Source organism: Engraulis encrasicolus, chromosome 24, assembly GCF_034702125.1.
Source record: "Engraulis encrasicolus isolate BLACKSEA-1 chromosome 24, IST_EnEncr_1.0, whole genome shotgun sequence".
Lineage (NCBI taxonomy): Eukaryota > Metazoa > Chordata > Actinopteri > Clupeiformes > Engraulidae > Engraulis > Engraulis encrasicolus.
Genome location: NC_085880.1, coordinates 40291763 through 40316056, shown reverse-complemented (window position 1 = coordinate 40316056; position 24294 = coordinate 40291763). Strand labels below are relative to the sequence as shown.

Here is a 24294-nt window from a genome sequence, read left to right as displayed (position 1 = left end):
GCCTTCCCTAGCCTACACAGTGTGCAATGCATAATTCAAAGCCACACACAACCATCACACTATGTCAAAGAGTGATGATTTGAGGAGGTTCTCATATGGAGATCTAAAATCAGACTATATTTTGTGAGGTCTGTGTATACTGTGCTTCAAATTCATTGTCAACCCATCAAAACATCTAGAAATGTAGGCCTATGTGTCAAGGTGTAAAGTATTTTTTTTTACTAGTTTTGGGTTAACCTTTGCCCGTGACCAGGCAACACCATTGATGAACAAGAATGTGGCAGACAGAGGAATGATCACAGACATAAGGATATGGTTTCACATTTATTCGCTATTTATTCTCCGTAGCCTCTTCATGGACGCAGACAAAGTCAATCAACCCGCAATGTCCAGTCTTCGTCCATCCCCTGCCGCTGTGGCTTCCCCCTCTGCCGAGCTCGATCAGCCTGCCTGCTCCTGCTCGGCAACTCTCTCTCTGGCCTCCCAGTCACCACCTGTCTTGGCATTTAAATAGAGGTGCAGTAACACACAACACACCTGTACCATAATTGGCCTACTCACCAGATTGGTGGAAAGTGGGGGATGAGTCTGGGGATAAGGCCTCGGCTTCTTTCGACTCCCAAACGGCTCCCTATATATATGTCTACATTATTAATTAATTAATAGTTTTAATTTTATTCTACAACATTTTGTTTCGATATTGACATTGTGAAGCACTTTGGGTAGTGTATGCTGTGTAAAAGCCTTTATGAATAATACTTTTACTATAATCAGTCGTTAAATAATGATATATAAAGTAAATTTAAAATTCTAATGCATACTATGTATTTCTGCTCGCTGACACACACAATGAGAGGGAGGGGAGAGAAGGACAAAAAAAAACAAAAAACAAAACGGCACCCAAAAAAAATCCTAAAACGGCTCTCATCGGAGAGCCGGTTCCTCTCGTTCACTTCAAAGAGCCGGCTCTTAGAGCCGTTTCGTTCGCGACCGACACATCACTACTGAGATGAAGTAGAGCGCTTGGTGGGGTGGTGCAGAGAGAACAACTTGCTCCTGAACACAGCCAAGACCAAGGAGCTGGTGGTCGATTTCAGGAGGAAGAGGACTGCCATCCAGCCACTTATGATTGAGGGGGTGTGTGTGGAGAGGGTGTCAGACTTCCGTTTCCTGGGAGTTCACATCAGCGAGGACCTGACCTGGGGTGTCAACACCACTGGGCTAGTTAAGAAGGCACAGCAAAGACTTTATTTCCTAAGAATACGAAAAACAACATCTGTCAGAAGCTGCTTGTGTGCTTCTACCGCTGCTCAGTGGAGAGCATATTGACATATTGTCTTTGTGTGTGGTTCCCAGGCTGCACTGTGGCACAGAGGAAAGAGCTCCAGGGGGTCATAAAGGCTGCAGAGAACATCATTGGCTGCCCTCTTCCATCTTTGGAGGGCCTACACAGCACCCGCTGCCTAAAAAAGGCCAAGTGCATTCTGAGAGACACATTCCACCCAGGTCACAGTCTTTTTGAATTGCTGCCATCGTGCAGGAGATTCAGGTCCATGAAGACAAGGACAAACAGACTGAAAAACAGGCAGCGGCCATCACAGAACTGAATTTTGCATCAAAAGCATAGTTTTTATATACATACCATTCTTTTTATTCCATTTTTTATTTTATTTTTATTTTTATTTTTATTTATTTTTGCTTCAACGAGGAATGCACAATTTCGTTGTGCTTGTCACAATGACAAATAAAATATATTGTATTGTATTGTATATTGGAAAGTTAATTGGTCCATTGTCCCTCATTATCAGAATGACACTGGGAAGCACTGGGAGTTAACAAAAGCACACAAAGTGAGAATCAATGTAAAATCATAACACAGCAACATAAAAAGAAGTGGATTAACACAACACAGCAAAGTAAATCAAATGCAAAATAACACACAGGTGACATATGGCCATAAAATGCTGGTTTATCTTGGTGATTACCTTCAGTCCCTGCCACTAAATAGTCTACACAGCCAGGGTAACTAGCTGATAACCTTGCAAGAGAAATGAAATGGTAATATTAGGCCTATCGGATGGTCAGGACCAGGCTAACTAACTGATTCCTTGGCTGCAATTTCGGAATCACCTACTACACCCCAAACTATGTCAGTCAATACTATGCTTAATTCATTCAACGGATAGAACACTTTTCTTTGAACAAATCACTTTATACCACCACACACCATTTAAAACAAATTTGTTTATCTGGGAGGTAAAATCTGGTCCATATGGGCATGACTTTCCATCAAACTCCTTATTTCCTTCTTCTAGTCTCCTAAAAGGGCATGTTGATTGCAGTTTGGAGCCGTAGTCTCTTACTGCAGATGGGGTCGCCAGCGGGCCTATCACTACTTGTTGAAAATACTTAACTACATCATAACAGCATTGCTATGACATGGCATATAGCCTTAAGTAACAGATTAAGACATAGCAGTTACAATTTTGGTGACAGTAGGGTTATAACATGGACTCTACGCTAAGGAGCTAAAAATGGATCGCCAGAAGAAACTACTTACCGGCATGAACCCTCTCTAACTTAACAGTAGTTTGCTGCAACAGCAAGAAGAGCATGCATGCATATGCTCTTGTGCAATTGCAAAGTTGTGGCAATGAGATGTGGGACCCCAACAGATTTTCAGTGAATCCCTCATACAGCCTCCAGCATGAAATGGCGTGGAAATGCATAGGGCAGTCATGGGTAAGCGGTTAGGGTGTCAGACTTGTAGCCCAAAGGTTGCAGGTTTGACTCCCGATCCGCCAGGTTGGTGGGGGAGTAATTAACCAGTGCTCTCCCCCATCCTCCTCCATGACAGATGTACCTTGAGCATGGTCCCACTGCACTGCACTGCTCCCTTGTGGTGCCATTGAGGGCTGCCCCCTTGCACGGTGAGGCATAAATGTAGCCTGATAAACCAGCCTAAATGTATTGGATGCCTTAATTTAGTCTGGCTCTGATGAATGGATAAAACGGAACATTGTTGATGAGCACAACCCGTTGTCTTTCAAACCATGTCTGTGCTAATAGGCCAACGCTCTGACCAATCAGCGCAACTGACTGTGACGTAGTAAGCGCGACAGACAGCTGTGGTGGAGAGGGGACTGTAAACAAGGGAAGTAGTGAAGCTGTGAGCAGGACCGTGGATAACTTTAACGTTTTGAGATGGAGTCGGACTAGTTGTCGCTTTTGCCAAAAAGACATGCGAGTTGCCGGTGTACTACAACACTACAACCCCTGGCAAAAAGTATGGAATCACCAGTCTTGGATGAGCACTCAGTCAGACATTTCACTCTGCAGAACAAGTTCAGATCAAAAACATGATACAAAAGTTAAGTCATTCCAAAGTGCAACTTGTTGGCTTCCAGAAACACTCAAAGAATTGAAGCAAAAACATTGTGGAAGTCAGAAAGTGTTACTTTTATGAGCGAACACGGAGAAAGAAATATGGAATCATTCAATACTGAGGAAAAAATTTTGGAATCACTCTAATTGGAGGTAGAAAATGAGGACACACCCAGTCAATTTCCTCCCCTTAAATGGACACCTGCCTCAAATTAGATGTGCTCGTTAGTCTGTAGTTAAAACAGTGCAGTCATCACACCTTGGAGATCTGCTGGACCAAGTGGAGTGGCAAGAACCATGGCTCCAACAAAAGAAATGTCAATGGAAACAAAAGAGAGAATCGTGAAACTCCTTGAAGAAGGCAAGTCTTCACGCATGGTAGCTAAAGACGTTGGCTGTTCTCAATCTGCTGTGTCGAAGATTTGGACCAAGTTCAAACAGCATGGCAAGATCATTCAAGCCAAGCGTTCTGGGAGACCAAGGAAAACGTCAAGATATCAAGACAAAAGACTGAAGGCCATATGTCTTGAAAACCGGAAATCCACTACCAACCAAATGAAGCGCAAATGGGAGGAAGCCGGAGCCAGTGTGTGTGACAGAACTGTCAGAAATCGCCTTAGGGAAATGGGATTTGCATACAGGAAGGCCAAAAGAAAACCATCACTGACATCAAAACACAAAAGAACAAGACTGCAATGGGCAAAGGAGAGGAAATCATGGACTGCTGATGACTGGAAGAAAGTAATTTTCAGTGATGAGTCCAGAATCTGCTTCGGACAAGGGGATGATGCTGGAACTTTTGTTTGGTGTCGTTCCAGTGAGGTCTTTGAAGAGGACTGCCTGAAAAAAACAACAAAATTTCCACAATCACTGATGATCTGGGGCTGCATGTCAGGCAAAGGCACTGGGGAGATGACTGTGGTCAATTCTTCAATCAATGCACAAGTCTACATTGAGATTTTGGACAGTTTTTTTATCCCTTCCATTGAACAGATGTTTGGTGATGAGGAAGTCATTTTCCAAGATGACAATGCATCCTGCCATAGGGCAAAGACAGTGAAGGCGTTCCTTGCAGAAAGACACATTCAATCAATGTCATGGCCTGCAAATAGTCCGGAGCTGAATCCCATCGAGAACCTGTGGTGAAAATTTAAAAAAAAACTGGTCCACAAGAAGACTCCAACCTGCAAAGCTGAGCTGGCAACAGCAATCAAAGAAAGTTGGCAAGAAATTGATGAAGATTACTGCTTGTCACTCATCAAGTCCATGCCCCAGAGACTGCAAGCAGTTATAAAAGCCAAAGGTGGTGCAACTAAGTACTAGTTATGAGTTTTGAAGGTTCTTTTGTTGGTCTGTTTTTGATGATTCCATATTTTTTTCCTCAGAATTGAGTGATTCCTTATTTTTTCCCTGTGTTCTCTCAATAAAAGTAAAATTTTCTGACTTCCACAATGTTTTGCTTCAATTCTTTGAGTGTTTCTGGAAGCCAACAAGTTGCACTTTGGAATGACTTAACTGTTGTATCATGTTTTTGATCTGAACTTGTTCTGCAGAGTGAAATGTCTGACTGAGTGCTCATCCAAGACTGGTGATTCCATACTTTTTGCCAGGGGTTGTACACAAAACTGTTCCAAAGTTCAACTTCAGCTTTGTCGGTTTCAGCGAACGTCTCGCATGCATCGAGGAAGCCCACGGTGTTAAACATACTTGAAAGAGATCTTCCTGTATTTATAGGCCGTCAGGTCACCTCAATTTTCGTTCATTCTCGCTCCACAGCATCCGAACACGATGCCCATAAGATGATGAACTGACCAAAACTATTGTAGCGAGTCTGGGGGGTTACTTAAGTTGTGTACGCATCGGTTCTAATATTATGATTCTGTTCTATGGTTTGGTGGGTGCGAGGCACTGTTGGGGTTCGAATAAGGGGAGCGGGGAGTTCTCTCTGTTTACTGTGAGAGATCTACGTAGCAGCTGTGCTACAGTTGGGTTACTGGTAAGCAGTGTAGGCCTACTTGTTCATGATTTTTATGTGGCGTGGCTGTGGCCAACTGTCTCCATTAAACGGACACTTCTGTCTACATCCTGTGTGTTCCCTGGCTACCAAACGCTACACTATGTTTCACTTCAGAGAGGTTCGGATCGTGAAAACATCCAAGGGTATAGACGTTTACAGAAGGAATATTTCCTTAGCTGAATGAGGAGACACGATACACCACGTGACCGCGCTAAACCAATCACGTTGCCGATTTGGACAGCTATCAGTCCTCTTGCGTTCCACAAATTGTACTAAACTAAGGTTTTTATAATATATATATCTCTAAGGAAGACAGATTGATTCTTAACAGTTAAGAATGACCGTGATTAATTTCTATCTTGAAGAACAATAATGCATGAGGGTGCCAAAGGCAAAGACATGAGCCCAAATAGAAATAGGCCTACAATATCAATAATATCCAAGATCAATAATGATCGTTCATATAGGCTATACAAAGTGGTCCAACTGTTAAACTGTGCTTCAAAAGGCAATGCAAGTTACCTTTCATGATATATACATTTTTAAAAATAAATAAATAAATGGAAACAATTCCAATTTTCAGTGATATTCATGCATTTAAAGTGGGATAAATGGATCCTAACATTATCAAACACAAGCAGGTAATTGGAGTGCTTCTGGGTCTTCACCTTTTTTCCTTGGTGCTCATCAGTGTAGGGGCTGTCAAACTTGGTCCAGGAAGACAGATGCTGAGGCATTGTAGCCAAATAAAGTTAAAAAAAAAAAAAAAATGCAACCTTGAGTGCCTCTGCATCCGTCTTCCTGGATTCCTAACAGTGCTTCATTTATAACAAAACAATAATGCAAGTGGTGGTAGATCCCTTTTTAATCAATAATGGAAGCCATTATAATCATCAATATAATGAATATGCAGTTATTCATGTGGTAATTTATCCATTACTAGATACACAACTCATACAAACAGTCATAAGTATATGCTTCAATAGACTGGCCTAACTGCATGGTTGTACCTAAACAGGAGGACTAGGGCATCAGTCTACAACCCCTTGGTGGCAAGGAAGATGGAGGCAAGGCAAACAATTACAGGCTGCCCTTTTAATGTATGCCATTGAAATGTTGACAAAATTATCCACTGTTGGCTCCTTAGTGGCACCTAGAATCCAGCTGACTAAATTATTAAGTACAAGAGGAACAGCTGTTTGTGCTTCACTGAACGTCTGTAGTCTTCTGCAGTGGGAGGCCATGGGAACAACGTTGTCCTTTTTCAGTGTTACTATCTGTCTGGCTCATTTTGCTGGACTGTCACAATCTGTTTCCACACCTAAGGGTAACATGTCGAAGACCATATCTGTTGACAAAGTCTGAGCAGCAAACAACAATTCAGGCATTCAGTATTACAAGTGGTGGGGGTGAATAACACAAGATGCCGGCGGTCATGTCGGAGTCTCCTCTTCAATGTATCCTGTCAATAACAACAAATCAAACAGAAAAAATCATGAGTCATGAATACCGGCAAAGGGGGGCTTGATATTGTAGTTTGTTAACATGGTGGGCAGTGTGGCATAATGATTAGTGAGGTGGTCTTAAGATCAGACTAGGGTTGCTGACTCAAATCTCTGACCACTGCATACACCTCCATCCATGCCTAAAGTGTCCTTGAGCAAGGCATATATCCAAACATTGCTTTAAGGAAGGTAAACTATACTCTTTAAATTACTGTAAGCATTACTTTAGCATCACACTGCCATAAGACTTCTGCCTTCCTACTACAAAATAATACAGGTGGCAAGATGAATGGTCACACACATGTATGAAATTTGCCTTAATTTCGACAAATAATAAATTGCCTTGCAAACACCTGTAGCTTGAAACAGACAACTCCACTTGACTGAACCAGGCCAATATGTATTCCTCAATTTGTCTCATTACTTAGAAAATAATATATTATAAAGTACATGTGTGTTGGGCACACCCTTGTATGTGTATTTGTGTGAAGTTAAGATATGACTTACTGTTGATTCTCTGCTCTGGCAGGATCCCTCAAAACCTGGTATTCCGTGGGTAGCAACTTTTGGGTAACTGCACCTCGAGATCCACACAGTCAATGTCCTTGATATGAAGGTCCTGTGTAGGTCCTTTACTTCAGGAGCTTGCACAAAAGAAAAAAAAGAATGTAGCTGGCAGACAAACAGTAGCCTATATTTTCGCTGGTGAACTGGTACAGTTGCATATTGTTAAGATCAAGCACACAGACATGATCCTCATTAACATTCACACTACCTATTACAATCAGTGTGTTAACTTGTGACAACAGATTGTAGGCCTAATAGACTGCTGGATATTGTTAACACAGACCAACCCCTCAATAACTCAGATGGGGTGGGGAACAGTCCTTAACTCAAACACAACATTTGGCTATGATAAAGTACAACCAAGACATCTTTCCACAGATGATAGAACTAGCTTACCTGTCTGTGTGTCTTTGATGAAACCTTTTTGTCTGTCAGATGTGTTCTCCTAGCTTGCCAAAACAATACCTGAAGGCCTTCCCTTTGTCACGTTTCCCCCTGTGGAAAATCAGTACGTTATTCTTCAATCACAAAGCAATTAAGTCCATATAAACTAGCTTCTTAGTGTTATTTCCACATCACCGGAACAATTAATTCAACATAATTGAGCAAGTGCGTTGTGAGAGATCATCGAGGGGCTCGATTGACTGGAGATGGTTTCTCGGAATGCTCACCGCACTGAAGTGTTTGAGAATACAATCACGCACAAGAATGAGTCTCAGAAGTGTTTTCGTTGGTTTACGTTGAAGTGTTTTCGTTGGTGTATTAACTGTCTGAATACACGGTATCAGTGTGATTCTAGTGTAGATCACTCCACCGGTATGGCACTATTAGCTCCATAACATCGATGTTATTTTAGTGCGACGCCATGCTGGCCTCGTCGAAGTGCAGTACTAATTTCCAAAGTGTAATACATTTAACTTAAGACGCAGTGTCTCCTCTAGCCGCCGTACACAGCCGTTTCCCCAGTCAATCAGCCCCACGCTCATCTCGCACAACGTCCATGTAAACTTCAATCTTACGACCACAGACTTTGTTTAGATAGTCAACATTAAAGACTGTAAACTGAGATTAAAAAGGGAGACGTCCGGGGCGACAGTCTATCTGTTACAATGGCAACAGGGTGAAGCGTTTACCAAATCATTACCGTCATCTTTTAGGAATATACTTTACACACACCCTGACGTTGTTAAGAGCATGCCACTTACCATTATATGAGGTGAACCTCGTCCACTCCGAGGACCTTGTCTTGGAAGACAACACGTCGCGTTCAGCAAAAGCCATGCCTCCTGACTGCTCCGAAGACCAACTGGCACTGACGACATATGTTTGCTGGGTTATCGACGCCCAGTTGCATGGCAGTGAGTCCAAAATTGCTCGCCTCCTTCTTCTACCATTAGGGCTAACAAGGGCGAGACGACTACCGGTACTACCATCGGGTTTTCAAAGAGCCCCATCATTTCGGCTACCAGTGGAGTTAACTGGTAGATAAGACTTTTGCCATAGCCTGTCGGTAACACGGCGAAAACGTCCTTCTTAAAGATGAATGAACGTAGAGCCTCCTCTTGCTCACGTTTTAACGAAAACCCCAAGTCTAATTCTTCCAAAACTGATGCCAATGCATCAAACGAGCGCTGTTCCATTGCCGCCATCTTTCTTGTTGTGCTTTCTCCACTGCCCAGCGTCTCACTGCTATGTCGTCACTCCCTCAAAACCCCGCCCCAGAACCCTCTGCCCCGCAATCCCTCAAGGGTTAGCGCTTCTAATTAGAAGTCACCTATCATATAATTTACCCAATTTTACTCCACTCTCCTCAGAAATCATATTAAACGGCATTAACATAACTGATAAAAAATGTGACAACAAACATATACGTAAATCGCTTCAACAAAGGGACAGAATCACTCCTAGAGGGAATTTTTTTTGGAATCCTTTAGTTCAAGACATCATTTGGAAGAAGGCTTGGTTACTACCTCACAAATATTGCATTACGAATAAAATAAAGGAAACTCATTTCAAAATTCTCCATAAGATTTACCCCACAAATGTATTTATTTCCAAATACACAGACTTAAGTTCAAATTGCTCTTTTTGTAATAATGTTGATGAAACCCTTGTACATTTATTTTTTGACTGTAACATAGTGAAACGCTTTCTTGCAGACCTTAGTTTTTATCTTTTTTCACAGCAAGACCTTTATGTTTTCAGTCTTAAAGACATTTTCTTTTACTATGAAAACTCAAATGACCCTTCTTTTGAATTTTTAGTGAATTTCTTCCTTTTACATGCCAAGTTTTTTATTCATAAACAAAAGTGGAAAAAAATGCAACCCTTCTTTATAGTTTTCATTTTAGAAATGTCTTCTCTTCTCAACTCCCTGAAGCTTGTCAACAATAAGAAAAATTACAGACTTTTGAATATTCTTTAATTTATTCCTCTTGTTTGTTTATTTATTGTCTATTTTATTATTTTATTTTTTTGTTTCTAATTAGACTTGTTTAATGTAACCTAATCCAAATTGTTCATATTTACTATGTTTACTTGACCTTGTGTGCCTTATTGTTATGTCATGTCTTTGTCATCCTCTTTATTGCAATTAAAAAAATAAAAAAAAAAAAAAAAACCCTCTGCCCCGCCCGCGTTGATTCAAAACACATCTCTGCGTTGTGATTGGTTTAGTTACCATCTTGCCAGATTCAGGGCAAGATTCAAAATGAATAATTGTTCGATACCAGACCCACCCGCAGCTGAAAAATTTTCAGCGTCCAGCAGGTGGCGCTGGTTTACCAGGCTAGCATAAATGCAATTTGGTAGTGTGCAGTGTTCACTTGTGTGCTGTGGAGTGCTGTGTTGCAATGACAATGGGAGCTGGAGTTTCCCAATGGACTTTCACTTTTTCAAGTAGTGAGTCTGTTACCCCATCCACCTCTTTATTGACAAAAAGAGTCTGCAGTGCACTCACTCTGGGCCATCCTCCCCTACCACTTCTGAACTCAACTCAACTCCACTATCACCCCCCAACCGGTGGGGTGTGGATCTGGTCAGAGGAGCACTCAGATGGCTAAAGCCAAAGGCCATGTGGCTGTGTCAGGGAGTTCAGCATCCTGATGGCCAGTGGTGGATGAAGCTGTTGGTGAGTCTGGTGGTTCAGGACCAGAGGGCTGAGGGCAGCAGAGGTGACCCAGGGTGCAAATCATGCACCAGCTGTGTATGAGGGCGGTGGACTTAAGATCAGAGGGTCACAGATTCAAATCCCACTGTACTTCTCCCTATAGCCTACACCTCCATCCATGGCTGAAGTGCCCTTGAGCAAGGCACCTAACCCTGCATTGCTCTCTAGGGACTATAACCAATACCCTGGTCATAATAACTGTAAGTTGCCCAAAAGGGTAGGCCTAAGCTAAGTGCAGTGCAATGTAATTGACAGCTTTGGCCTAAGCCACTTAGAGGTTCAGATTTTTTCCCCTCCAGACTTTTCTGTCGAAAAGGAGTGGTAGCCTATGCCCTCCAATTATTGGTTCTTAGGAATACACCTTAAAAAACACAAATAAAAAGTAAGAAGAAGTCAGGTCAGGTTCAACCCATTTTTGGGACTTTGGCCACAGATTCTTCAAGGAAGTCTATGGGCTGTGCTTTGGCTTCCCCTTGGGAAGGCTCTCTGTGAACCAGCTTTGATGACGCTGGACGAGGCAACTCTATGGAAAAGAAAGATGGCGGCCATCGTAGAGAGGGTAGATGTAGGCGTAGGAGCTCCAGATTCTGAATCTATTTCTCCCAGATTGTCCACCCCACCACCAGATCAGCCACACCAGAACAATCCCTTATTGGGACTTCCAATTGTGGCCATCGAGACGATTCTGAATTTCTTGTCTTACGATGAAATAAGCCTGCTACGCCTGGTAAGATGAAACAAAAACAAACCGTGTGCCGATGCGGGAGTTGCTATTGCTATTGAGGAGTGCTGTGTAGATTCAAGACAGTCTGCTCAGAGCTGTATGTTTATTGGGGACTTGTATTGCAATTTGTATTTTACTGGGCATGCACATTGTTTTGTCAGCGGTGGCAAGTGGTTGTGATGCCGTTCACTAGTTTTGTATTCGGTGTTTGCCCTTCGGGGAATAGCCCTCAGCTGAAGTTACCCTAGCCCCGTGTTAGCTGTCCAATTACGTTGCATGTAGTTAGCAGCCATCCGAAGATCCCAACAATTTCGTTGTGGATTATTGCTGTGTTCTTGGCATCAGCATTTATGTTGGAATTAGTCGTCAGCATATCAATGTCTGGGATTGTTTCCCCCATGTTGTCCCGATGCCATACATGACCAGCAAACCCTTGTCTGTTTTGCTGATCTATTGCTGAGGCTAGCCTGCTGTTGTCGAACTGTCTGAAACGGTTGCACGCTTGGTGGAACCCCTTTCGAGCCTCTGTCTTTATTTGCGGTTTAATGTGAATGCTTGTCCCAATAAAACATAGTTTACGCATAACTAGCCTGGTAAATCGACCAAATTGTATAATGCACTTCACTCACGTGCGATTTATTTTGCCCTACGACGGGCTCACAGAAATGGCAGGCCAGGCCCCAGTTTAAGCCACTCTAGTTCTAGTTCTAGTGTTCCATCATGACTTGTGCTATACACAGATAAAGATGGCAAGTAGTTCTAGTATGCTCACCTTATGGAACACTAGAACTAGAACAATGGCATCTTGTCCTGACAAACAGGAGACCTGAGTTTGTTCACATGTTATTAATTTATAGATCGCCCAATGACGTGTACAATGACGTGTAGCATATGATATGATCATAACATATCAGACAGATGTATACATGTGTGGGGCTTATTTGTTATTTGTTTGTGGAGCTTATTTGTCCTAATTTCCATTACAACTGAGCTTTTTGAGCTCACGGCAATATGCCTGGGGATCGAAAGAAAAACCCTGCCATTCTTTTCGTATTTTGTATTGTATTTTCCTTATCCTTGTGCTCACTGTAACTGTGGCTCCTCTCCACCCCTTCCTGTTTCAGGTGTGTAAGCGGATGGACATGATCTGTCAGCATATGCTGAACCAGGGCTTCATCAAGGTGGAGCGCTACCACAGCCTGTGCCAAAAACAGGTCAAAGCCCAGCTGCCCAGGTCAGTAGCCCGCCGCCCGCCCCCTGGGCCGCCAATACACCTGCAACTGCACATTACTTAGGTGCTGGGGACCATTCCATCAACGGCGGTTACCCCAAATCCGAGCTCAAGTCTGTAAACTGCGCTATTTTTAGACAGAGATCCGTTCCATCAGCCTTGCTAACCTGAAACTCAGCTGAGTTGCCAAGGTAATTTATGCTCCAACTCTAACCTGGTAGCTCCCAGGTTAAACACCAGGCTAAATGAATCAGTGTTGCAAAAAAATGAACCTGTAGGAAACAATGTCACAGTGGGCACGTTCCGCTTAATTCCCGCCATCATTTTACGAGATCAAAGCGAACCAGTCACTCGATTTTAATAGTCTATGATGTGATAATGCCAGTAAAAATACAATAGTTAGGCCTACCATTGTCTTTCATTTCGGGGGGATTTCTGATAATCAGCACATTTTAAAAAACTTTTATAGTGTTGATTTACTAGTATGATGTTGAACAATTTCCTCTACATAGACGAAGACGGGTGGTCCAGTGGACAGGTGCGCTGCTGAACAAGTGGTCGCCCCGGGTTCAAGTCTTGTATGGCGACAGGTTATAGAAATGGAAACTTCAAAACATACTTTTGCCTATTCTCTCCTTTGACGTCGCTTTGTGGCTGCCTTCATTTGCTATCAAGCAATAGGCCTACAGTTAAATGTAGGCCTAGGCCTAGACCTTAAAACTTTACAGCATAAGCAATAAAAAAACGTCTTCACAACCACCTTACAGACGCCGACGCTTGAGTTTGCTTGCATTGCAATGATTCAACAAATGATCTCTGCCTAACATTTTACCTAGGCTATGCTTTATTTAATCCGAAAACAAATTCTTCTGAAAGATAGAATTAAAACACCTTAGATGATGCAAGCATTTTATTTTTACGCATTGAAATGGTGGAATTCGAAATTTGGACGAGGCTCTCCCTTTGATGATTGAGTTGTGATCTGTCATTACGCACAGGCCTAGTGGGGATTGAACGCGGGCCTCTCAATTGGAATGCGGTTGCGTTACCGCTCACCTACAGATGTTCGCATCACATAGCTGATAAAGACTTGATTTGACAAGGCATGCTCCAGTGCACAACATGATCACATTTTCGACAATCGTTGATATGGACTTCCCCTGTACACCGTGCACGAGCGCAACGCCAGCTTTGATGAGCGCGGCTGAAGTGAAACTAGCCAAGGCGCAGCTGATCTTCAGTGGTGGAACGGTGTCAGAAGCTGCCGGTAGTTGAAACTCGGCTTTTGCGCTTAAGCTCCGCTGAATCCAGCGTCAATGATGGAATGGTCCCCTGGTCAAGTCAAGTCAGCTTTGTTGTCTGTTTCTTCATATGCACAGGTCAAGTCAAGTCAAGTCAGCTTTTATAGTCACTTTCTTCATATGCAGAAGTCATACAAGGGAAATGAAATTACGTTTTCTCTCTATACCATGCCAGGACATAGACATAGACATATACAGGTCAGGACTGACATTTTACAGACTGACATAAAGTGCAAGACCACACGGAAATTTAAATTATGTAAGCATATTCGCTTGATGGAGTACCTGATGGGTATCTGATTGTTACGTATACAGTATATCATATGGATAAAAAAAAACAAAAAACAAAAAAACAACTTTTGGCCTCTTTTCGACTCAACTCATTTCAAAACTACAAAAATATTCCATTTGGGGGCTGGTGCTATATTTATCTGCCTGACGTGTTCATACGTAAACGGATGAAAAAAAAAATGCATTTAAAAATATCTGCATACGTGTTAACCCCCGTCTTAGACGGGGATGGGATACTAAGCTGATGCAAACACAAATGCAAAGATGTCATCTATATATATGGTAGTTTCCGATGTTTAAGGTCGACATGGCCACATGTTCAAGTTCATTAATCACCTTTATGAGTCAGCTGATGCCTGTTAAATGAGTCAGTAAGAGGAAAATGAAGAGAGGGTGGATAAGGTAGAAGATGAATCAATTTCATACTTTTCCAGGATCCATGTGACGTTAGGTGAACACCCCTGTAGGAGACCACTTGACCATACTCTGTTGCATTGGGCAGGCAGGGTTTGGGGTATCTTTGTACTAGAAAATCTTTGCTATAACCAAGTCATAACCTGACTCTTGTCAGCTTGTATTTTTCGCCTTTGTCTTCACGATACCATCGTGGCAATAATTTTTTAGCTAAAGTTTTTCTATCCACACTTGTAAAAATGGCATGGAAATGCACGGCAGTTTTTCTGTAAACGTAACGCAGTATGAATGTGCTTCTTTTCCTCACTTTCACCTGTTCTCAAGGGTATGAAGTCGGTATACGGATTATACATTTTCTTTTGGTTGCAGTTGCAACACATGCAAAGTCTGCATACAAGTTGCTAAGAATGTCTTTTTCAAACAAACAGGTGCACTTGTTCAGTATAAAACCTCTTCCGTTTTTGCCAAATTAAGTTGTTTATTTCTCTTGATTCAGTAATGCCACGTGACGTGAGGCAAATCAGTGCCTTTGAACTAGAATCAAAGTAATCCAATCTGCAATGGGCTGTACTTTCCACCGCTGTCACTGCACACAAAACGAGCCCTAGTGCATCATGGGTAATTAAAGGAGTGGAGGACATGTGACACAGATCGCTGTGGTTGACAACAAGAAACATGCAACCCTGGAAACAAAACACACACACACACACAAAAACTACTTGGAGATAAATATTTAAAGGCTTTCAAGTAATTGAGTAAGCTGGAGGAAGCATGTGTCATCACCTGGGGCTTATACAAAGAAACTGGTTCAGGAGTAAACCAGGTTAAGTAAAGAGGTAAATCATCTAATAGAAGAGCCTGGAGTCCTCATTTTCTTAAAGTGGGGCTCTGTGGTAAAGTGCTGAGTCGTCAACTCTCACGCCAGTAGGGAAGGAAGTAGCAACCTTTCAACACAGCTGTGTTGCTTCAGACATGACCGAATGTAGCCTGGGCGAATAGCCATCTGTTGACTCCGTCAATCAGTCTGGCAAAAGCCATGAGGAATCCGTCTCCGTGGATGATGGGAGATTTTCTGATCTTACTCTATCATTTAAATTAATTGAAGTTCCAAACTCAAATTAAAACCCATGTTGTGCTTTATTAGCATGCCTGTTACGTTATAGCGTCGCAAAAGCATACAAATAACAAAACGAAAGTGTGAAGATAGGTACCTTAACCAATCAGTAGCAGAGCTCGCGGGTGACTTCTACGTCACCACTCTCAACTGTTTGCTGATTGGCGAAACACTGAGAGAACCGAGCTCGAGGCTTTTGCCAGACGATGTGCGGAGCCAAAATCTTTGGGTGGAGTACAGAGGATGGCGTCGCGAGGCTAGCCCGAATGGACCCTGCAATGCAAGAGCAGTGTTGTGTGTCAAAGTCATTTGTGAAAGTTAGGGGTGCACACATCCGCAATAGAAATAATCCAGGTGCCAGACAATTATATATTTTGTCACTTAGTTTTAAGGCAAGGTTCTGATAATTATCATGTCAGATCTTCCTCAGGTCCTTGTGTCAAAGGTGAACAAATCTGTAGTGCGTGACTCAAGAAAAACAATCTTGCCAACTACAGTCAGGCTAATGTTATTATGCAAAAATGTTTTTTGAAGATTATTTGAAAGATATTGGTGGTGATGTCTTCTGCTTTATATTGGTAAATCCTAGTATGAATATATAAACACTGATTTCTACAGTTCTATGATAAAAATTACAGAAGTTGTGTAGAAAAATGTGAAAAAAAGTGTAAAGAACGGGTGCAAGGATATTATGCAACTTCGCTTTTAAATATTTATGAATAAATACAAAAACAACCATGTCAATTTAGTGTTCCTTTTAATATTCAACTTTCAATATTAACCTGGATCTATCTTTACACCTTTCATATACTTAACATTTACTGCAAAACCTCATCTGATTTTTTTCTGAAATGTTCAATCCATCATCAAACCATTTCGATTTTTATTTGCAGAACTGTCTAAATCAGAATGTGAAGTCCTAACTCGTTCTTGCTTCTATGTTGCCGTCTGTCTGAATAGAACCACTTCCTCATAGGGATGGCGAAAATTGAAAAAACTCAGTTACTGAGACTCATTAACCGGTGGTTAACCGGTGGTTAACCGGTTAACCGGTAATCTTAAATTTTAAAACGTTCGCGTGCCTGATATGCACAGCACTGATTTTTTCATTTTTATTTTTCACATAAGCCTCTTTTTTTGCTGCGCAGACAGGACCTGCCATGTCCAGCCAGTATTGCCAGATGGAAAGTGCTGAATTATCGTACTAAAATCTCAAAATGATCGTTTTTTGGAAGGAAATTATTATTATAATTATTAATATTATTACAACCGGTTAACCGATGGCAGAAAATTTTAACCGGTTAAAGTTGATCCGGTCGATTATCGGTTAACCGGTTACCGGTTAACATCCCTACTTCCTCACCATCCCCAAGAGCTGTCAATGCTGATCAGATCAGGAGACTGAGATGGCCACTTCATTAATCACTTCCTATCAACGCTTTTGGGTTATAAGGAGGATGTGGTAAATCTTGCAGTATGAGATCATTATCTTGCATGAAAATAAGTCTGATACCTAAGGTCTTTGACTTACAGTATTGAACACCGGCATGAAATGTGCGTTGATAACTTTCACATAATTTGCAGAATTCAGCTTCACCTTTTTTTTTTGCCAAAAAAAGGGTAAAACTAAGATACTACCGACAATTTCCTTCCAGATTATCATCAGTAACACCACCCTGCTGGCATATGAAGCAGCAAAGAGGGGGTGAAACTGAATTAAACAAATGATGTGAAGGTTTTAGAGGTGGATTTCAGGCCGTGATTCAACCGGAAATCCAATAAGAAATAATACTAATAATAAAAAGAAGAAATACTTCATTTTCACGTTAGATAATGCTCCCTCTCACTCGGCAAGGTTCAGCACATCCTCCTTACCCCCCAAACGTTTCAAGAGGAAGTAATTCATGGACTGATCATCTCAGTCTCCTGACCTTATCCACACTTGAAACTTCTGCTAGGTGGTGAATCATTGGCTCTATGCAGATAGAAACAGGTGTGACCAGGTGCGTTTTACCCCCCTGAATGGAATTTTGAAATTCTACATTCTAAAACTCTGTTTGCGTGCAAACGGGTGGCCAAAACCAATGCGTTTTCAAAAATATCTACATAAGCTTACGTGTAAACAGCTTCTCAGTAAGGTTATTGTCATCCCTGCTGTGGCACGCAGAACAGTCACAGTCAGGGGTGGGAAGCCCTTGGTATAAAAGTCAGTTGAGCGCACTGGCTAAACCTGCAGTTGGGTTTGGTTCTGTGTCGTAAAGGTTGTCGATATGTGTAAATAGGATAATCTTACGTGTGTGTGTGTGTGTGTGTGTGTGTGTGTGTGTGTGTGTGTGTGTGTGTGTGTGTGTGTGTGTGTGTGTGTGTGTGTGTGTGTGTGTGTGTGTGTGTGTGTGTGTGTGTGTGTGTGTGTGTGTGTGTGTGTGTGTGTGTGTGTGTGTGTGTGTGTGTGTGGTGCCCTTACAGGAGAGAATCGGAGCGAAGGAACCACTCGCTGGCGCGCCATGCAGACATCCTGGCTGCCGTGGAGACTCGCCTCTCCCTGCTCAATATGACCTTCATGAAATATGTCGACTCCAACCTCTGCTGCTTCATACCTGGAAAGGTCTGCACTATACTATTTAATTTAATGTATTTTTAATTTTTTTTATTTACAACACTCACAGCACATACATAGTTCATCATTTTTAACGAAAGCATGCTTTAATTAATAATCATATTGATATTATCAGACTTAAGGATTAAAGTTGTAATAATGATGGCGTACAGGACATTAGAAGTGATTCTCCAGAATATGCATATCATTTCATATTTGGATATACTTACTGAAAGCTGATCAGTCCATTTCACCATTGTCCTCATGAAAGACAATGCATCACAATGCCTGGGACCCATTGTCTCCTTTCCAATATGCCAACTCCCATCCTCCCTGGCTCCCTTGCATGCTTGTGGTCTCGTGATGATGTCACTGACAACAGAAATGTATGTCAATATCTCGCAAACATGCAGTTCTAATGCCATTTTCTCCCTTGCAATCGGGGTCGTGACTGAAGTAAAGTCCCCCAAAAGTTGTTGTGGCTAGGCTGAAAGCTGGGAAACTTGATTGTTTTCCCCTCGGAGGCAGGGCGTCAGTAAAACCCGAAAACACAAAACCACAAGCATAGGCAGAGGGCAGGAGTCCACATCTCATCGCATGTCCATGACCAAACAGATATCCACATGCTGGTCTGGTGGTTTGCCACTAGATGGCCTCCTTGTTCTTACAATCAGATTGGCACCATTCAAGACTCACAGACTCAGCTTGTAGTGCTGGTATTTCTTTCTTTGGGTTTAGTAGATACACACAGAGTGAGGTGCGCACGGCGGTCAAGTTAACTTATTGGAAAAGCAATTGTCATCGTGCACTCTTTGTGCAATACTTTTTAAAATTAGACCAAGGATGAAGCTGATGACGCTACCTTGTGTGATAGCTGTGATGTGATCTGATTGTCCTCTATTGTAAGTCGCTTTGGTTGAAAAGCGTCTGCCAAATGTAATGTAATGTAATGTAATATATTGTAATGTAATGTAATGGTCTGATCTGGTCTGGTCTGGTCTGGCAGGTGATTGATGAGATCTACCGCGTGCTGCGCTACGTGAACTCCACGCGGGCTCCTCAGCGCGCCCACGAGGTGCTGCAGGAGCTGCGGGACATCTCCTCCATGGCCATGGAGTACTTCGACGAGAAGATCGTGCCCATCCTCAAGAAGAAGCTGCCGGGGGCAGACCTCTCGGGAAGGCTCATCGGGTCCACCCCAGGTACGCGTGATGGTAATGCTGACCGCTCATTTTATTAAATTATTTATTTTTTTAGGGATTTTTTTTTTTTTTTGAGATGTGACAGTGGAGGAGAGACAGGAAGAAACCGAGTGGGGAAGAGAGTAGTGGGGAAGGATTGGCCAATGACCCGGGCCGGAATCGAACCCGGGTCGCCGGTGCTGCAGCCGCTAGAGTCACTGCTGGGCCTAACCGCTCATTTTAATTCATTACATCCCTGAAGTGAAGATGCGCCTTACTGTTTTTTATTCTGTGTTTATTTACTTTAAAAAGCTCTTATATATGGTAGTTGATTTAGGAGAAAACCCAATTGTGGAGAATCATTGACATGAAATGTGGAAGAATGCCATAGGCTTTGAGAGGTCACATTACTTAACATATGATGTTCGTCTGCATGAACTACCTGAATGATTTCAGGTTATGCGAACAACATTACTCATTAACAGAAGTAAAAAAAACACACAAAAAACCATGCAATTCACACTGACCTGGGCCCTATACGTGTACTACAAAGCTGGTTCAGGATAAGTTAAGGTTAAGTTAAGAAGTAAACCATCTATTAGACATCTAACAAAAGCTTTTCTTAAGAAAATGAGGACTCCACCCTCTTCTATTAGATGATTTACCTCTTAACTTAACCTTAGCTTATCCCGAACCAGTACTCAAAGTAACGTCCCTGTGCACAACCACTGTCCAGGTGCTGGTGATGTGCAGTAAGAGTAATCCAAGTAAATGAAGGATGAATCACCGCACACTGGTATCTTTGCTGGTAGTTTATTTGGTGAACAACGCGTGTCGCTATTGCTTCATCTGGTTCACTCTCTTATCCTGAACCAGCTTTGAAGTATAGGCCCCAGGAGTGCGTTTCTCGAAAGCGTAGTCAAACAACACTCATCTTCTGCTCTCTCTCTCTCCCTCTTCTTCTTCTCCCTCCCGCAGTGGCCGGCCCGTCGACCTCCCTGACCACCATGTCTCTGCTGGCCAAGAACACGCCGTCACGCTCCGAGATGACCAAGGTGCAGCAGCAGGTGAAGGTGAACGGGGCGTCCATGACGGCGCTGCGGCGCGAGATGCAGGAGGTGCGGGTCAAGCAGCTGGAGCAGCAGAAGCAGCTGCAGGACCAGGAGCAGAAGCTGCTGGAGCAGTCGCAGGTCATCGGCGAGCAGAACGCGCGCCTGGCCGAACTGGAGCACAAGCTGCGCGAACTGATGGACCGCGCCGCCGTGGGCGCCGGCGGTGCTGCTGCCGCGTCGTCCACAACCACCACCACCGGCGCGGGGACGGCCACCTCAGCAGCGGGTGTAGCTGTGCCCGTACGGGGCTCTGCAGGGGCCTCCACATCTTCGTCCTCTTCGTCTTCTTCTGCAGGCTTGGCTATTGCCAGCACATCCACAGGAGTGACGACAGCGACGGCAGCAGCAGCAGTGGCGCTTGTTGTTGCTTCGCCGGCGTTGGCGACATCCGAGGTGTCCTCCATCGAGGAGGATGGTGTCCCATCTCTCAAGCGCTCCAGGAAGAGTCTGGATCTTCCGCGGCACTCCAAACGTCTCCGCAGCAGCAAGAAGTAGGTGGACATTTGCAGCGTCGGCTCTTTTTTTTGTGCTTTTGGTTCATCGTTTCATTTTTGTTTTTTTGTTATGGGTTTTTTTGTTCATCCACATGGCTACAGAGGCTATATGGAGATGAGTTGGGGGTGGATTTATGGCGAACTGACAATGTCCAGGTTGTTGCAGTTCATTTTGCATGTTTAAATAAAAGTCAACCACTCCCTAAGGCCTTTTTCAAGGTCATGTAACAGCACATACAGACATCAACTATTCTCTCGTTTGCTGGTTGAAGTCTATAATTTCTTTTTTTTGGATTATTGTTTTTTGTTTTTTGTTTTTTTTGTTTGTTTTTGGTTTGGGGGGGGGGCATGAAGAAATCACCACACAAAGACTGAAAAAGTTTGTCCGCAGTGCCATGGCTGTGTTGAGGAAGAGGTAACTACTGTACGCCCTTTGGGGTGCATTCCAATCTGCCGACTTCCGTCCTCCCTTGCTCACTTGCCTACTTGTGACCTCATGATGATGTCACTGACGACAGACAATGAATTCAATGTCTTGCAAAATCACAATTCTAATGTCATTTTCTCATTTGCAATTGGGATGGTGAATGAATAACAGTCCCCCAAAAGTTGTTGTGGCTAGGCTGACAGCTGGGAAACTTTATTGTTTTCTCCACGGAGGAGGGGCTAGGGGGCGGCGTGAGGCCACAAGCACGAGTGGAGGACGGGAGTGTGCATATTGGAGTTGCACCCCTGGATCGCAGGTTCTAAGATGAGGTCCTCAGCGGGTGTTAGAGCTGCCTGCGTTGTCAGTCATTTGCTGTATGTAACCTCTGTTTCAGAGAGGCACATTTAAAATAAGTGGGGTCCTCTTATCGTGGTGAAGTTGTCTAGATGGTCATGTGCCTTCTTGTCGGCACTCATATGTAGCGTTGACCACAGGCTGTGGTGCCCTGTCTGTGTGCATGTGTATATAGATATATATATTTATACCCAACAAATCAAATTTACCAATCTGATCAGGAGGACTCTGGAGGCCTGGCGTGCACTACGGTTGGCTGGTTGGTTGCACATTCTTTAAGAATCAGGTCATTTAAATTTGATTTAAGCTAAAGGGTCCATCCCGTGGAGCTTCTGTTGAAAAGAACAACAACAACAAAAAGATCCAGTTACATATTGGGAAACCTACATCTATGTAGGTCTATGATTGAATGAGCTTGAAAGCTACGAAGTGCACACATAAAATGACCTCATTCCTGGTATCTTGCTCCAAGTTTAAACAATAAAAAAACGATCAACTGGGTCAAAGACGTGCAAAATGAAATTGTCATTCAGTGTAACGGATATCTTCTGCTGACTGTAACTGTAAAAAACATGACTCTTTTTATTTATTTATTTTCCAGGGAATTCATGAAAGCCTCGGCTGTAATCCATTCACTTGAAACAATTTAAAAATCATGTTTTTTTTACCGTTACAGTCAGCAGAAGGTATCCGTTACACTGAATGACAATGCCATTTTGCACGTCTTTGACCCACCTACTACTGACCATAGTATCATGTGATCTCTAACTGGTTGCCTGTGCTCATGTCATGATATGAAGAGGCCCCGCCCCCTGTAATGGTGCAATATGAATGGCTGATTTCAGTTCTCCTCTCCTCATTAATTTTTCTCGACTTTGTGCGTTTGGACAAGTTAACGTTCACGTCACACAGGTTCATAGTGCTAAGCAAACTAGAGAAGTGCTGTTTCGTTCAAGACACGGTCCCCCGGCCCGACCTGTCTTCATGATTATGGCGCCTTCGTTGTATACCGTCTTTGCATTGGAGGGTTCTGTTCACAAGGTGGTGCAGCAATAGCTCAGATGTCATTGCAGAGGTCTACACTACAAAGCTGACTCAGGAGTAAACCAGGTTAAAGTTAAGAGGTAAATCATCTAATAGGAGAGCCTGGAGTCCTCATAACTTCTTAACTTCACCTGGTGTACTCCTGAACCAGCTTTGTAATATAGGCCCCAGATGTTAAGCTTTGTGTCTTCATCTGTATTTGTTCCCCAAAGGGCCAGTAGGGGCCACCGATGGATCCACCATGATTCCACACGCAGTTGAGCATGTAGAACAATCAATGTCGATGTGATCATGTACGGTAGCAAAGAACTGTGTTCATAATATATTAGTATGGTCTTACCAAAGTTTGATTGAATGCCTCAGTATCTTGAAGCAACCCACAGCCAAAATGGCATTTGGCAAATTTCTGTTTGTTTTGTTGAAGAGATGTTTGGATTCATTCATGTCTATGAGGTGTCCCATCAACAATAAAAAGAATTGGCCTCTTGTGATGTGCATCTTATTCATTAAACCTCATCAGCTGGTTTTGTTTTAGTTTTATGAGTACTATCCACGTTTTAAAGTCATCCTCAAGAAAATTATCCCTTTGGAAACCGTTCTTGAAAATGCCCATTGCCCTGTTACTTCTGATATTAGCAGTTGGCTTGAGAATCAGACATGAGCTACAGTCTGGTGTCTGTCTCTTTTACTTATAGCGGAGAAATCCTCTGCAATGTTTTTTTTTGCTTACTGATCTGCACACATATTGCCTTGATCATTCTGTGATCATGTCCTTGATACACAAGCATTTCTCTGGGGTGTCAACACTCATGGGGAAACAGTTCCAAGCCAGCCGGGGCTGTCCTCTCTTTTTTTAGTTTTTCAATTTTATTTTTTGGAGTAACAGTAGTTGGCGCTGAAACAAACATGCATACTGATATGCTCCATATTCTTCATGGCATGAGGCGGCTCTTGGCACCGATTTTGTTTTGTTTGTTTTGTTTTATTTTGCTGATGAATCCTGGAAATGCAGCATACAACTGAAAAATCACAAGTCTACCCTCCATCAGAAGGCGCGTGAAGCAACAAAAGGGATGCGCCCAAACATACAATACATACATGTTAAAAGTGTGGCTTAATGCGAGACTGTGTCTCTGTTTAGAAATGACTGTACTGTAAACTTTATGTATTTCAAATTTAGATTGTGGAATTATTTCATGTATGTAAAAGGAATAAAACCTAATCTTGTAATCAGGCCTGGTATGGGCTTAAACACATGATTTGTTGCACACGTTACTGTTACAAATGTAATAAAAAAATGGAACATATTAAACAAATTAACGTATCATTGATAATGTCTTGTGTCTTTTTTATTTTATGTATGTTAAAT

General features: G+C 42.7%; 1 protein-coding gene and 1 long non-coding RNA gene across 4 annotated transcripts; one reads left to right on the top strand and one right to left on the bottom strand.

Moving 5' to 3' along the window:
- Positions 1 to 6379: 6379 nt before the first annotated feature.
- LOC134440878 (uncharacterized) lies at positions 6380 to 8787 on the bottom strand. 2 transcript variants are annotated; one of them, XR_010033047.1, is made up of 4 exons: positions 8679 to 8787; positions 7870 to 7968; positions 7414 to 7550; positions 6380 to 6863 (listed from the first exon to the last, which is right to left on the bottom strand). It is a non-coding gene; the product is annotated as an uncharacterized LOC134440878 (long non-coding RNA). The 2 variants fall into 2 exon arrangements; XR_010033046.1 differs by lacking the exon at positions 8679 to 8787 and having other exon boundaries at positions 7870 to 8139.
- Positions 8788 to 11166: 2379 nt separating this feature from the next.
- On the top strand, positions 11167 to 23416 carry fbxo28 (F-box protein 28). 2 transcript variants are annotated; one of them, XM_063191931.1, is made up of 5 exons: positions 11167 to 11369; positions 12491 to 12600; positions 18184 to 18322; positions 19320 to 19515; positions 20473 to 23416. In XM_063191931.1, the coding sequence occupies exons 1-5, from the start codon at positions 11181 to 11183 to the stop codon at positions 21099 to 21101; spliced, it is 1263 nt and encodes a 420-aa protein (XP_063048001.1). In that variant the 5' UTR covers positions 11167 to 11180; the 3' UTR covers positions 21102 to 23416. The 2 variants fall into 2 exon arrangements, with proteins under 2 accessions (XP_063048001.1, XP_063048000.1); XM_063191930.1 differs by having other exon boundaries at positions 19320 to 19527.
- The last annotated feature ends 878 nt before the right edge of the window (positions 23417 to 24294 follow it).